The sequence below is a fragment of the Rhinatrema bivittatum genome, chromosome 11 (genome assembly GCF_901001135.1).
Source record: "Rhinatrema bivittatum chromosome 11, aRhiBiv1.1, whole genome shotgun sequence".
Taxonomy (NCBI): domain Eukaryota; kingdom Metazoa; phylum Chordata; class Amphibia; order Gymnophiona; family Rhinatrematidae; genus Rhinatrema; species Rhinatrema bivittatum.
The window spans coordinates 51,018,173-51,034,142 of NC_042625.1; the positions used below are offsets into that span (position 1 = coordinate 51,018,173).

A 15,970-nucleotide genomic window follows, 5' to 3' on the forward strand; every position below is an offset into this window, starting at 1 on the left:
TGGCGGGCTACACTTAAGGATTTGACTCTCAAAACAGTCTTCCTGTATCCATTTGTTCCACCAGAAGGGTGTCGGAGCTCCAAGCTTCGTCTTGCAGGGAACCTTTTCTACATTTTTCTAATTCAGGGGTCTCCCTCAAGACTGTACCCTCCTTTTTGCTGAAGGTCGTGTCATCCTTTCACGTCAATCAGTCGGTGGAACTCCCAGCCTTTTCTTCTGAAGACATAGCGCACACATCTGGTGGTGATCTCTGGCGCCTGGACGTAAAATGGGTGTTGCTGCACTATCTCGAGGATACAAATGAGTTTCGGGTCTTGGATCACTTGTTTGTCCTCTGGGGTGGCCCAAATAAGGGTAACAGGCTTCCAAGGCCACGATTGCTTGTTTGCTAAAGGAGGATATTGCGTTGGCGTAAATCTGTAAGGGCTGATCGGTTCCGGAGGGCTTAAAGGCCCACTCCTTGCGTTCTCAGGCCACTTCTTGGGCAGAGAGACAATCAGTCTCTCCGCAAGAAATATGCAGGGCAGCTACTTGGAAGTCTCTGCATACTTTTGCTCGTCATTACCGCCTCAATCTACAAGCTCCAGTTTTTGGCTCCTTTGGACAACAGGTTCTTCGAGCGGGACTGTCTTGGTCCCACCCTATGTAGGGAAGCTTTGGTACATCCCATGGCCTGTACTGATCCGGGTATGTACAGGGAAAGGAAAATTGGTTCTTACCTGCTAATTTTCATTCCTGTAGTACCATGGATCAGTCCAGACGCCCTCCCGTGCTAGATCTGTTCCGTCCGCTCAAAGTCTCTTTCTTTACGGGTTCCCGGATGTCTGAATCTCCTATTATTGCTTTAAGGCAATGGAAGCATCTACTAGATGAAAATAGAGAATGAATTTCTATGCAAGAGCGATTTTATATAGAATTCTTTCAATTGTTTATTGTTCAATTGTTCAATTTATCAGTTTTTTATTACTTGCTTGATCTTTTACAAGTTATATCTGCTTTGATAATGTCTATACTAAAGGGATGCAGGGTAGGCTCTGTCCTGATATAGGATTCCCTTTCAGTTTTGGTCTGTCGCCTTCTGGTGGACAGGAGGCTCAGCCCTCTGTCTGGACTGATCTGTGGTACTACAGCAGGGGTCGGGAACCTGTTTGGCTGAGAGAGCCATGAACGCCACATATTTTAAAATGTAATTCCGTGAGAGCCATACAAGACCTACCAAATTAATTTACTACAACCCCCACCCTCCTGACCTCCCTCCCCCCCCCCCCCCCCCCCCCAAGACCTGCCAAAAGTCCCTGGTGGTCCAGCGGGGGTCCAGGGCTCGCAGACAAATCTTTAATAAAAAAGTAAAAATCTAACAAAAACCCCCACCCTCCTGATGCCCCCCAAGACCTCCAAAATTAATTTACTACAATCCCCCACCCTCTTGACCCCTCCCCCCCCCCAAGACCTGCCAAAAGTCCCTGGTGGTCCAGCGGGGGTCCGGGAGCGATCTCCTGGACTTGGGCTGTCGGCTGCCAGTAGTCAAAATGGTGCCGACGGCCCTTTGCCCTCACTATGTCACTGGGGTCGACCAATGGCGGCGGTAGCCCCTGTGACATAGTGAGGGCAAAGGGCCGTCGACACCTGGCAGCCGACATTTCTTATGTTCGTTTTTTGAGAGTTGATATTCTGACTAGAAGGGAGTACCTCCCTCCCACTGGGAGCTTGTTTTGCCCACCGCTCCCTATTCAGCTTGTTACTCCTTTGCAGGGAGACATGGAGCAGGCACTGGAGAACTATGACATCTGCACAGAGATGCTACAGAACTCTGCAGCCTCACAGGGCCGAGCTGGCAGTGAGAATGGGATCTTGATCAGACTTCCCAACTTGCATATTGATAGCTCTATCTCTCTGGAGGAGGTAAGATTCTCTGTGGAGATTTGCTTGCTTTGCTTTGTCTGTAAGATTCTTTTGTGAAGCTATTGGGTAAGGGTACATTATTTTCTGATAGCCTGGAGGGATCCACAGAGCTCCTATGCCTACTTAAGGAATCCTGTATGAGACAAACAGAGTGCTTACTGATAAGATGTTGGGGCATCATTGCCCACTGCGGTCACTCCTGGTTTTCTTGGTTGGGGACAGGGAGGGGCCAAGACCAGATATTCTGCATTCCAGTGAGAGTGATTTATACATCACGGGACCATTAGTATGTTGGTTGTACTGAAAGAACCATCAAGTGAGAATGAGTTGTGGATTTAAGAAGTGCCATCACCCCACTGCATTGTTGTTTCCTGTATGTGGTGCTGGTTGTAACTATGTAGAACACACGACTAATCTTGATCAATTTACATTTTAGCATCCAGTTTAAGATCTTATGCCTGACTTTTAAAGCTTGGAAGGGTTCTGGTCTAACTTAATTAAAGGGCAGGTTAAGGGTGTGTAAGATCAGCAGGAGATGCTCTCCTTTGTATTTCTACCTTCAGAGAACTGAATTGGTGAAATCGAGGGTCTGGGTTTTTATCAGTATCGTCCCCACCTTGCAGAACTCTTTACCTAGAGGAGTATTAAAAGTTTAGGAGCTTGTTAAAATATTCCTGTTTAAAATTGCATTTAATAATGATGGCTGATTAAATACCTTTATTTTAATTAGGATATTTATAACTACTAATAATTACTGTAATGTGCTTTTAATTATCTTAGAAATTAGTTTTTTGCTTGGATTGTGTGGATTTATTAACCTTTCTTTGGTGTGTGATGTTTGGAATGTTACTGAATTTGCAGGATAATGTTAGCCAGCCAAGTGACTGATGCCTGCTCCACCATCTGTCTTTTTCATCTGCTTTTGCAAATGGAAACATTTTTTGCTTTCTTCTCACAGCCACTCATGTTTTGCTTTCAGTTGTTTGTTTTGTCACATAACACATCAGCGCTATCACTAACACCCATTCAGGGTAACCCTGTGGCCACTCAGAGGGTCCTGCCAAGCACTGCCCAGGCCTGCCTGTACCTGCGCACGTGCTCCTACACTGGCAACCTCCAGGCAACCCATCAACCGGGTTCCTGCTTGCCTTTGGGCAGGTTCCCTGCTTGCAAGCTATCCCCTGGTGGAGACACTGAGACCCCTCACAATCAAGGGTCACATTTTCGCTCCATAAGACGCACCTAGGATTCAGAGGGGGAAAATTAAAAAAAAAAAAAAAAAAATTTGTGCTAAACCGGCTCTGTCCCCTGGCGTCTGTGCGTCTTATGGAGCAAATTAGGGGAGTGCATAACATTTTATTTTTCTCCCCATTTTGTTTTCAGGTCTGGAGAGGGCCATTTCGGTCCACTCCCCAGATCAGAAAACTTTTATCTTTCTCTGGGAACCCCCCCCCCTCCAAAAAAACCCCTCCATCCCAACCCTTTAAATTAATTAACACCCCCCCAAGACCTGCCAACTTAATTTACTACAACCTCCCACCCTCCTGACTCCCCCAAGACCTGCCAGAAGTCCCTGGTGGTCCAGCGGGGGTCCAGGAGCGGTCCGGGAGCGATCTCCAGTGACATAGTAGGTAGCCCCAGTGACATAGTAAGGGCAAAGGGCCGTCGGCGCCATTTTGATTACTGGCAGCCGACAGCCCAAGCCCAGGAGATCGCTCCCGGACCGCTCCTGGACCACCAGGGACTTTTGGCAGGTCTTGGGGGAGTCAGGAGGGTGGGGGGGTTTTGTTAGATTTCTAGTTTTTTGGGGGTTTTTTTGGTTTTTTTTATATTCGCTCCATAAGTGCGTCTTATGGAGCGAAAAATATGGTAGTTCCTAGAAAAACACCCACAGACCAAATACGCACAATACCAGGATCGTCATTTGGTACAAGACAGGCAGAGCTAACAAACAAACTAATACATTTATTAACAAAAACTGGGAACAATGAATGAAAAATATTTAATCTGTAAACAGAAATAGGTAAAACAACAAGGATTAAACAGTAAAGGAAAATTGGTTCTTACCTGCTAATTTTCATTCCTGTAGTACCACAGATCAGTCCAGACTTCTGGGTTTAGCCTCCCTTCCAGCAGATGGAGGCAGAGAAAGGTTTTACTGACACTGCTACTTAATTACACGTGCTACCTGCAATTCCTCAGTATTAATCTATACCCAAGCCAATCACAACAAATTTCAAAAACGTGCAAACTTTCTAAAACTTACAAAATATGAAAAATATTCTCTGCTACAAAAATTCAGAATGAGCGGACCACTCTGCCCTTCAGTAGAATGGGTGGGTTCTGGAACCATCTATCTTGCCACAAAGACAACCTAGAGCTGCTACTTGAACTTTAAGTGAACTGAGAGACAAGCCTTTGGCGAAACCTTCTTGCAGGAAGGGCAAAATGTCAGAGACTGACAACCTGAAAAGGTGAACACCTTTAGCGGAGCACAAAGACTCAAAAATCTTCCATACCTGTACATAGGAAATATTAGTAGACTTTCTCCTGGCTTGCAGCAATGTAGTAATGACTGCCTCTGGATACCCCTACGTCTCAGCCGCCTCTCAAAAGCCATGCCGCTAGACAAAAGTGTGCAGCCTGGTTGGAAAATATGGGTCCCTGATGCAGAAGACCCTCCAGATGACCAAAGCGAATCAGTCCGTCCACAAGTTGACCAGATCCACGAACCAAGGATGCCGTGGCCATTCCAATGCCACCAAGACCACTTCTCCCTGATGCTTTTCTATGCGACACAACACCTTGCCCATGAGCAACCAGGGAGGAAAGACATAAAGTAGAACACCCCCCCCCCCCCCCCCCCCACGGCCAAGGTAGTATCAGAGTATCAATGCCCTCTGCCCCATGCTCTCGCCTCAGACTGAAAAATCGAAAGGCCTTGGCATTCAGACAAGTCGCCATTAAGTCCACATGGGGGGAGCCCCACTGCTCGGGAATGAGCTGCATTGTGGACTCCGACAATTCCCACTTGCCCAAATATAGCACTGTCTGATTCAAGTAATCTACTTGAACGTTTTCGACCCCGGCTATATGGGATGCTGCTAATCGCTCCAGGTGCTGCTCTGCCCAAAGAAGTAACTCTTGTGCCTCCGGGCTACTGCTGGACTCTTGGTTCCTCCCTAATGATTGATATAAGCCACCATCGTTGCGTTGTCTGACAGAACCCTCAGTGACTGAGCTCTCACTAATGGTAGATATTCCTGCAAGGCTAAACGGACCACTCTGGTCTCTAGCTGGTTGATAGACCACGCAGACTTTCATAGACCAGCCACCCTGAGCTGACTGGTGCTGACACACTGCTCCCCAACCAGAGAGACTGGCATCGGTAGTAACTACCACCCAATCTGGAACTTCGTCCACACCCTGGGCGAGAATGGAAGTTAAAAGCCACCAGGAAAGGCTCTCCCGTGCAATGCCCTCGAGTGGTAATGGAAACTGAAATTCTCCAAAACTGGGTTCCAGCGAGCCAAAAGCGATCTTTGCAACAGTCTCATGTGAGCAAAAGCCCACGGCACTAAATACAGGGTCGAAGCCATAGAGCCCAGAACTTGCAAATAATCCCATTCTTTGGGCACTTGTAATTGCAACAACCGCAGAATCTGCCCCTGCAGCTTCAGAACGTGCTCCTCTGAGAGATAAACCTTGCCCACTAGAGTGTTGAACTGAGCCCCCAGATACTCCAGGGACTGCGTCGGTAACAGGCAACTCTTCGCTACATTCACTACGCAACCTAGCGACTGGAGCACATCGAGAATCCTTTGAACTGAGTGGCGACAAAGGACCTCTGACTTCACCCTGATAAGCCAGTCGTCCAGATACGGATGCACCAAAATCCCTTCCTTCCGGAGCGCCACTGCCATCACCACCATCATCTTGGTGAAGGTACGTGTCGCCATGGCCAATCTGAAAGGAAGAGTCTGAAACTGAAAATGTTGCCCCAGAATCATGAATCACATGAAACCTGCGAGGCTTGATGAATGGGGATGTACAGATAGGCCTCTGTGAGATCCAGAGATGCCGGAAAACTCCCCTTTGCGGACTGCCGCAATCTCAGACCTTAGGGTTTCCATCTGAAATTCCGGAACCTTTAGTACTACATTTACTTTCTTTAAATCTAAAATCGGGCGGAAAGTCCCTTCCTTCTTTGGGGACCACAAAGTAAATGGAATATCTTCCCCTGCAAACCTCTTCGCGGGGAACCGGAATCACCGCCCCCAGGCAACGCAGCTGGTCCTGAGTCTCTCGAACTGCTACTTGTTTGTCCAAGGAGCCACACGGGGAAATTAGAAACAAATTGCGGATGGGACGAGCAAATTCTGAAGTGTAGCCATCCTTTACCAAGCTATTGCCTGATGTACAGATCCAGGGCATCACCGGGCTCTGTTCTAAGCACCTCACAGCAGCAAGAGACACCAGTGGTGGCTCTTAAACATGTCGGAACTCCTTTCTGAGAACGTCATCAAACATGCATCTCCTTCTTAGCCAGAGCATGGTAATTAATGGGCAGCATGCAGGGCACAGATAACTAGGCACCACTTTGTTTAGCACACAACACGTTCTCTTCTTCCCCCTCTTAAACTGTCTCCTCCAGCCTCCCTTATCCCCAGGCTGAGTGGAACAGGGAGAGCATGCCCAGAGCACTGGTTGTGACTGTTGGGAGCAGCAGTGGAAACACATGTGGTAGCCAAATATGGCAGCGAGCTGGCTGCCTGCACCACACAGACGTCTCCTTTCTCCTGCACTTTGTTTATAGCGGGTTCATGCGTGACTGCACCTCTCTCCCTTTCTTTAACAAATATGGAAGAAAGCCTGTGGTGGACTTTCAGAGCTTTCTTTGCTCTTCTTTTGACCCTATGAGTTCTCTCCGTGTCTGCATTGCCTGTGCCGTAGGGGTTGGTGTTTTAATATAGGCTTGAAAAGTTTAGGAAACACAGCCATAACAAATTTACAAGTTAGATATGTATTCATTCCTTGAATTTCCTAGGGACTTAGAGGGTTACAATAAAAATATCAAGCAAAAAAACATTCAGTATGCTACAGTGAATAACCCACCCTGTAAAATCTAGTGTTCTAATTAATTCCCAGCAATCCCCTCAGCTTGCTACCTACAACCAAATAAGAAATATTCAGGACTCAAAAATTAACTTAAAAAGCCAGGTCTTTACTTGCTTCTGAATCTTCAAATAACTTCCTCCTCCTCAAGTTTCTAATTGCAAAGACTTGGGGCACAGGAACTAATAGCAGCCTGCCGAGTCTTTGCAAGCTGAGCAGTCCTACGGCTGACAACTGTTAAAGATCAACCCTGCTTGTGCAGGTTAAAGCATCAGTTAGTTATTGTGGGCCAGATCCTTGCAAACACTTATGTTAGATCACCATAATCTTAAACTGAATCCTCTATTCCACTGGGAGCCAATTAAACCGATATGGGCCATCTTTTTCTACCCCGTTACCAGCCTTGCAGCCATGCGTTGCACCAGTTTTATGAAGAGAAGTGCAATAATCGGTGCAGCTCAGCAGCATGGTATGGACACAATTGGCCAAGGCGTTCCACCCTAAAAATGGCAGAAGTTGGTGGATCCAACACAAATAGTAAAAGGAGGTACTGACTGCAGTAAATCTGTCTTCCGACCACACCCTCAAAGTGTGCACTTTTGATTTCGGGACCAGTTGCGTCTCTTCTAATTCAGGCAGCACAGCAGGGGACCTCTCATTCTTACTTATTCAAAATACTTCTGTTTATTTGGATTCAGCTCCAGCCTTGATGCTCGTAAGCCATGAGACACCGCCTACAAACAGACACTAACTCTAGAAATCACTTCCACTTGATTGGTATCATGCAACCCTCAACTTGGGAGTCCTTAATTGTATGGCTGCCCTTATCCTGCTTGTCCATGAAGAAAACAAAGTTGCTAACCTGTAGCAGGTGTTCTCTGTACGGATCAGGATAAATCAGCCCCACAATCCCTCCCAATTCCCCTTAGAGTTGACTTGATTGGTGGATGGCTGCATGGGAAGGTCCTGTACTGCTCAGAAACCTTGAGCTTTTCCATCCTAGCCCTGTCAGAATGTCGCCTACTTCTCTGACTGATTTATCTTGCTGTCAATGGTGAACAGCTTTTTTTTTTTTTTTTTATCTAGTGTTGTGAGTTTAGTGGTAGGGTTTTGTTTTAAGTCTGATTTTGTTTTATGCATATTATTTTGTTTTTATTGCTGACATTGTCGAGTTTTTTGGAACGGCAATTTAAAATATATATATAGTGAGATGGATCCTCTTACCTGTTTAGTGTTTAAGGGATGCAGGGAAGTTTTGAGGACTCTTAAAGAGGGTGTTAATGGGATGTGTTTGTTTTTTCTCTGGAAACATTTCATCTGTCACTGAATACCATAAGACCTGCTGCTTCAGAGGGGGCATGACTAGAGGTGATGCAATGAGGGTAAGAGCCAGCGTTCTGATTGTGTTTTCTGGATATCTCACAGATTGATAAGAACCTGAAGTCTCTGGAGCGTTGCCAATCTTTGGAGGAGATTCAGCGACTGCGTGATACAGGAGATTACCAGGCCGTAGTCAATTTGCTGTGTCCAACCCTATGTGTCGGTGTTTATGGCCGAGCTAAGCACCTGGAGTTTGTAACATCCATCCCGGAGAGACCAGCGCAGCTGCTGCTCTTGCAGGTTAGGATGTGAAGGCTGAAATCTGGTCCGAGTGCAGGATCTTTCTCTTGCACTATATCACAGTGGTGTGCAGTGTGTTAGCTTGCATACTCATGCACTCTCTTCTGATTTTTCAGGATTCTCTGCTGAAGTTGAAGGATTACCAGCAGTGTTTTGAGTGCTCTGAGGTGGCCTTAAATGAAGCCATCCAGCAAATGATGAACCTGACAGCAGCCCTGGCCAAGGAGGAGTGGGTTGCTACGGTAACACAGCTCCTCATTGGCATTGATCATACTCTCTCTGCAAACAGTGACATTTTAAGAGAGTCAAATGCCACACCAAGCCTAATCCGTCTCACCAACAATCTCATCCAGGTAATGTGTAAGCAAGCTGAGAGTGCAGCGCTTGTTTTGCTGTTCTGACTTTGCCGTTGGCAAATAAACTGCAAAGCAGTAGCTGAGGCAGGTAAGTCTGTTCTTGTTTTAAAGCTGATCTCTGTGTGATAGATCATTGACTGCAGCATGGCAGTCCAGGAAGACAGCAGGGAGCCCTCCGTGTCCTCTGTGCTGCCTTGGATCATTCTACACAGGATCATTCAGCATGAAGAGGACACCTTCCGATCTTTGAGCCAACAGCAGTACCGCAGTAGTGGAGAGGAAGGTGAGACCCCCAGGAAGCCTAGACTATCTCTCCCCCCCCCTCTCTCTCTCTCTCTCTCTCTCTCCCGCCCGCTCTCTCGCTCTCCTTGATCCAGCAATGGCATTTTGAGCAACGGGCTGCATAGCAATACTTCAGAATGTGTGCCATGGGCCCAGGCAAAGCCTTTTACAGAACGCTCTGACTTTGACGCTAGTGTTGCACGTTCCCTGGACACTGTCACCAGTAAACCCCACTTTTTGCTTTCAGTGGTGCAGGGTTTCTCTATCTGGGATTCTGGGCCTTTTCCTAGCCCTCTGTTGGTTTCTTGCAGTGGCTTCTGATACCCCCATGCTGCCATCTTCCTTGATGCTGCTCAAGACAGCTCATGAGTATCTGGGCAGGAGATCCTGGTGCTGCAATTCGGAGGGGGCGCTGCTCCGATTCTATGTGAGTGTGTTCATGCACATACGATTGGCATTTTGTTTTCTTGGAGCTTTCTCTTTTAGAAAATGTTCACCTGGCTTTTAAGTTTGTAGCCTTTTTAATTGAAGATTTACTTATTGCAAATGTTTCTTTTGGTTTTTCTCTTTCCCTGCTGGGAATTTGCTCTTTTTTTTATTTTTTATCTAAATGATTTCTTTTAGCAACTGTGAAGTTCATATTGAGCGGTGTGGCAAGCAGGAAGTTATCAGGGTAAATTGCTGCTGAATATACAATACCTGGGTTAGTGCCTGAGTACCTTTAGGACTGTGAGTTACCCAACCAGAAAGTGCAGACTATCTGTGCCACCTGGATTCCCACCCTGCCTCTTTCACTCGGGGCAGCAAACTGAAATCTCAGGCTTTGTCCCGATAACTTAAAAGTTACCTACCCCTCTGTAAGCTCTGAAGGACAAGACAAGAGCTAGTGTCCAGGTTGCAGTGTTGTCAGTTCCAACTGTATTTCTAAAATTCTGCAGAGTTTTGCATTATTTGCACTGAAAGTACTTCCAAATCAAGAGGTTAAAAACTGGAATCTGATTTTGTGGTTGGTGCGTGGGTTGGGTTGAGCTCTTGAGCTGGTTCTAAACAGGAAAAAATTGATAGCAGCTTTGCAAAAGCAATGACGTGTGGCCCTGCAGAGCTAAGCATCAGACTGCAATAAAAGACTGATGTGCCATTCACACCACCATCATTCTCGAGGGAAGTTCCTCAGTACTTAATGTAGCCAGCAAACCCCCGGCCTGCCCATTTCTCAACCTGTAAGTGGCCCCGTGGCAATCGTTTATGGGAGAGAAAAGCAGCAGGCCTGACACGAGGTGGAGGAACTTATGATGCCTTTGCTTCTCTGCTGGGCGCGTCATTCCTGATGTCCCGCGCATATGTAAGGTCTCCTGTCTTCCCCTTAGCTTGCTGGGTAATATGTGTGCCACTCTCCTAGGTACGCATATTGCAAAAAGAGTTGACCGGCTCCAAATCAGAAGAGACACATCCGTTCAAGGAGGAGCTGGAGACTGCCCTAGAGCAGTGCTTTTACTGTTTGTATAGCTTCCCCAGCAAGAAGAGCAAAGCCCGCTACCTGGACGAGCACTCCGTGCAGCAGGTAACTGAGAAGGGGCAGCTAGCTTTATTTTATTAAATGCATTGTTAGCTTAACGACAGAAGACACCCTGAGTAAGTTCCACTAAAGTTCTTTCGTTCTGAATACTTTCTGATACACTTTTGACACTCCCTGCTTCGCTTTAGCTGATGTGATGTGATCTACAAAGCAGGGCTATGCATGCAAAACAGTTTTGTTTTGTTTCCTTATTTTGTGTCTCTTTTTACTTAATTTTAATTTTGTTTTTACTGTGCATTATTTGCACATATCAAGCATTAAATGCATGGAGTGCACATTAGAAAATGCATTGTGTGTGTTGAAATTACATTACGAAACATTTTTAGTGGGTGAAATTTAAAAATGACTTGCACTAAATGTAAGTCCCTGTATGTACCCAAATCAGTCCAGACTCCAGGGTTTTGCCTGCCTGCCAACAGATAGAGACAGAGAAAATTTCACTGACATTGCCACATAACCGAACGTGCCACCTGCAGTCCCTCAGTATTTCTCTGTCTCCAGCAGATGGTAGATGTGCAGACCTGCAGTCTGGAGTGTGTAAAAAAAAAAAAAAAAAAAGGAAGAAAGAAGTGTCCTCGCAAGAGGTTGTTAGATCCTGGTGAGGGCCATCTCTCCTGGTTGAGGAGGGAGAGCAGGGGTTTGGTATGCTTCTGCCCTGAGAGAGCATTGAAATCTGGAGGTTCCAGATCCCTCATGCCTCTCTCCCTCTCGAGTGCTGAAATCTGGAGGTTCCAGATCCCTCATGCCTCTCTCCCTCTCGAGTGCTGAAATCTGGAGGTTCCAGATCCCTCATGCCTCTCTCCCTCTCGAGTGCTGAAATCTGGAGGTTCCAGATCCCTCATGCCTCTCTCCCTCTCGAGTGCTGAAATCTGGAGGTTCCAGATCCCTCATGCCTCTCGAGCGCTGAAATCTGATGTTGCCGGATCCCTCATGGCTCTCTCCCTCTCGAGTGCTGAAATCTGGAGGTTCCAGATCCCTCATGCCTCTCTCCCTCTCGAGCGCTGAAATCTGATGTTGCCGGATCCCTCATGGCTCTCTCCCTCTCGAGCGCTGAAATCTGGTGGTGCCGGATCCCTCATGCCTCTCTCCTCACCGCTTGGCTGGGTCCCTGTGTTGGGTCCCTGGGAATGTAGAGAAAGCCTCTCCTGCCGAGCAGGTGGTGGTTTCACTAGGGAGGTGGAGTTAGCAACCAGGGACTTTGTGACTTCAGGTGATTGAGTCTGGCTGCTCAGCCAGTAATGCGTGGCTGCATGTTTCTGTGGTCAGCAGGCAGGCATTCAGTGGCATCTTGACGGACTCACCCAATGCAAAGGAATTGTTTTAAAAATTGTTGCAATTGTAAGAGAAAAAAGGGCCGCTGTTCTCGATCCTGTTGGTAGCAGGTGCGAGAGGTCGCTGCTCAGATTAATATTGCATCGCCGCCTTGCTAGCTCCCGCTGACAGAGGACACGTTTGCCGATAGCGGACGAAGCATTCCTGTTTAACACAGGCAAAGTGTTTGGGCCATGGTTATGCTTGTTCCCGCTGATGACGGGAAGGGAGTACGTCGAGCCATGATGGTCATTTGCACTAAGTGCAGGCTATGTAGTTGCAGCGCCAGTGTGCTCCAGCGGCATCAGGGACACATGCAGTTAATTTAGAAGTGTGTGCTCCCTCTTTATTTATTTATTATTATTATTATTATTTTTTTTTTTTTCTTTGGAGCCGAAAGAGGAGGCCGGTGGCATCAAGGCGAGCGGGGGTTCTTGATGCATGCTTTCAAATTGGCAAGCACCATGGTAATCACCTCTATGGGGAGGCAAAGTCCAGGGGCGCAGGTATGGGGTTTTCCCTTTTATGGTAATTGCTCGGAGAGGAAGCGCTCCCATGGGAAGTGGAGGGAGAAGTTCCATGGAGCCATGACAGAAGGTTCCTGACAAAATAATCGTGCTTGATGCACATAGGGAGGCAGGTTCTGCAGGGCAGGTTTAGCGTCTCTTGTTTTAGCCTGCAGGAGGAAAATAGTTCCATTCCAGCCACCACAGGCTGGAAGGGGGACAATTTCTCTCTCTGTCTCTCTCCCCTGGTAAAGTTCAGGACAGTAGTTCAGCAGCCATTTTAATATCTTGGGCAATGGGCAAATCCTACGGATCTCTTCCAGCAGGGGTGAAGGAATTAGGGCACAGCAGGTTATTTCCAAGGGAAATTCTCCTGGATCTGGGCTGTTTTAGTTCCTTCTGTTAGAGTAGTTCTACTGTGTGCCCTACTCGGGAGAGTGCTTAGTGCCCTTTTTGGGGGGTGAGTCCCCTGATAGAGGGGGCCAATGATTCCTGCAGGAGTTTGGGGGCACTTCTCACTTGCCCAAAAAGACAGGGTTGCTAGGTTCTAAGTCCTGATGGGCATTGCGGATGCTATTTTTTTTTTTTTTTTTTTTTGTTCCCTGGGATGCGCTTAGTGGCGCAATGGCTTGGGGGAGCTCTGGTCTCAAAAAGGAGGCAGCCTTTCTGTTGAGTTCGGGCTGCATTTTGTGGTGACCATTTAAGGTTCTGGTTAACATTCTGGTTTACAGATGTTTGATCCGGACTTTGATTTTGCATGAGAGCTCCGTCTGGGAGGCGAATCCAGTATGTGGAGCAAGACTGAGAATGGGTAAAGCCCTTACTGGAAGGTCTTGAGAAGAGGGGCTACTCCTCCCAGACACTCAGTTCTAGTGAGGTGCAATTCTTTCTAGGATGGTATAGGTCCCCCTGGGGAAACCCCCTATGAGGGGGTTCTGAGGTATAAGAGCCACACAAGGAGATGGGGAGGGTCCCTCTTACCTAGGTGTAGTAGGGGTAAGGTTGCCTTCTGGTTGGTACAAAGGACAAGATAACTGGCAGACTTGTGGATACTAGCAGTCCTCAGGGAGGGCTGTGCCTTAGAATTGGTTTGACTGATTCCCAAAGCTTACAGGTTTTCGCCTGGCGTTTGCTTGTCTAGTCCAAGAGGCTTGCAAGATTGCTCTTTGCGACTCCAGTTGTCAAAAAAGGCTCAGCTTGGGCGGATCTGACCAGATGTGCATGAGGTTGCTCCCTCGGCCTCTACTTAATTTTTTTTCGATCTGCCTCATACAGCGAGGAAGCGGCGAGCCAAAGTGTGTGAGACTGAAACCGCTTCCTTGAGATATATGGAAAAAATATTTAGTTCAAGTTTTAAAAATTCCTGAACCAACCCTTCCTCTGATGTCAAGGGTTTATTATATACCACCCTTTAAGAAGGATACCACGGTTAATGCGACTCCAACATTGCTCTATGCTTCAACAGCAAGAGGAAATGTGGGAAAAAGGATTTGCATTCACAAAAAAGCGGGGAGTAGCTTGCTTGTTGCGGCGGTTACTACCCCAAACCAAATAAGCCTGATACTTCACTTTCAATGCATATCCAGTATAGCTCTCTGCTTCAATGGCAGGGGGGAACAAAGAAAGAGGATATACAGTCAGACAACTACCAACAAGGACTGAATTGCATAGTCTGGGTAAACAAACATGGGAGTAGCTTGTTGCGGCGGTTACTACCCTGAACCAATTAAGCCTGATACTTCACTTTGAATACATATACAGTGCAGCTCACTGCTTCAACTGCAGGGGGAATGAAGAAAAGATGATTTATAGTCAGACAATAACCAACAAGGACTAAATTTCACAGACTAGGTAAACAAATAAGCATGGGAGTAGCTTGCTTATCGCGGCAATTACTACCCCTAACCAATGAGGCTTGATACTTCACTTTGATGCAGCTCCAGCACTGCTCTCTACAACAATGACGGGGGTGGAAGGAAATTAGAACCAAAAAGTTACCAATAAGGGCCCTGACCTCAGCAGTCAGAGTAACAGACAAGTATGAGAAAAATAAGTGTGAAAGCTTGCTGGGCAGACTGGATGGGCCGATTTTGTCTTCTTCTGCCGTCGTTTCTATGTAATGCTTGTAAGGGTTTCCAGGTTCTTATGCCTACATCACCTGAACTGGATATTACAAATATCTTAGAGATTACTCAAAAAGATCAAGTTAAACCTGCAACATTGATTGCCTCATCTCTGCTGGAATCTGATAAAGAGTGGGTACTTCGAATGTTTTTTCGCCATCGCTCTGAGATGTTTCTGGGTTTGAAAGTCAGTGCTTTTCCTGTTCTAGCAAGGTCTACTCAAACAAGAAGAAAACATTTCTTCCATTAAGGCCCCAAGTTTTACTCTTGGGAGCCCTATTTCTATTAAAATATCCTTGCAAATGTGTAATTAAATATCAGAATGATAACATACATTTTCTTCTTTCCTTTACAGCTATCTAGTCTTTTGAAAGAGAAAGTACCAGCTACTTCTACTTCCTCTCCTTTAGTCATTGAGGGTGTGCACATATGTCTGCAGTTTGTTCTGATCATAAGTAATAGCTTCCTGTATTCAGATCCTTATTTTCCTATGTTGTGTAAGAAATTCCCCTGAGTGTGATTGGATCTCCAATTGAGGACTTAATGTGCAGAATAATTAGCGATTTAAAATTAGTTTATTTTCAATTGATGTTTGTTTTCCTTGTGTCTGCTTGCAAATTCAAGAATATTTCTTGAAGTGTATTGTGAAAATTCATAAATAAAAAATTTAAAAAAAAAAGAAGACTCAGCTTACGCCACCATATCTCTGTTGTCGCAAGGAGGAGACTTTTTTTGGCATCTCTGGGTTCAACAGGGGTTTTTCTGTTTGTAGCCATCAGGCCAGAGCACCAGCGGTTTCTGAGATTTAGGTTCCGAGGAGGAACTTTTTTTTCAGCTTCGGGCCCTTCTGTTCACACTGGCTGCAGCTCAGCATAGGTTCACCAAGGTGATGGTGGTGGTAGTAGTAGTGGCAACCTTACGAAGAGAAGCTGGGCTGGTGCGTCCGTTTCTGAATCGGATGAGGTCAGTGGACGTATGTCGGCAGACGGTACAGAAAGTGATTCTAGCGGAGAGCCATCTTGTTCCCTCTCAGACCCTTGAGTATCTGGGGGCTCAGTTCCACTTGCTAGAAGGGGAGGGTATTTCGTCCAGAAGAGAGGATGCTGAAGTTTGCAGGGCCAGATCTGACACCCATTAGGGGCTTTTGATGCCCAAGATCTGGGATTGTTTGCAAATCCT

The 15,970-nt window shown here is 46.5% G+C and overlaps 1 protein-coding gene across 4 annotated transcripts in view; it reads left to right on the top strand.

The window, feature by feature from the left end:
- CABIN1 (calcineurin binding protein 1) overlaps positions 1-15,970 on the top strand; it is a 180,798-nt gene that overhangs the window by 47,925 nt on the left and 116,903 nt on the right. For all 4 annotated transcript variants that reach the window (XM_029619235.1, XM_029619238.1, XM_029619237.1 and 1 more), the window contains exons 15-20: positions 1,753-1,902; positions 8,443-8,637; positions 8,754-8,990; positions 9,123-9,276; positions 9,587-9,702; positions 10,675-10,836. In XM_029619235.1, coding sequence (XP_029475095.1) covers positions 1,753-1,902; positions 8,443-8,637; positions 8,754-8,990; positions 9,123-9,276; positions 9,587-9,702; positions 10,675-10,836 — 1,014 coding nt within the window. The remainder of the gene's footprint in view (positions 1-1,752; positions 1,903-8,442; positions 8,638-8,753; positions 8,991-9,122; positions 9,277-9,586; positions 9,703-10,674; positions 10,837-15,970) is intronic.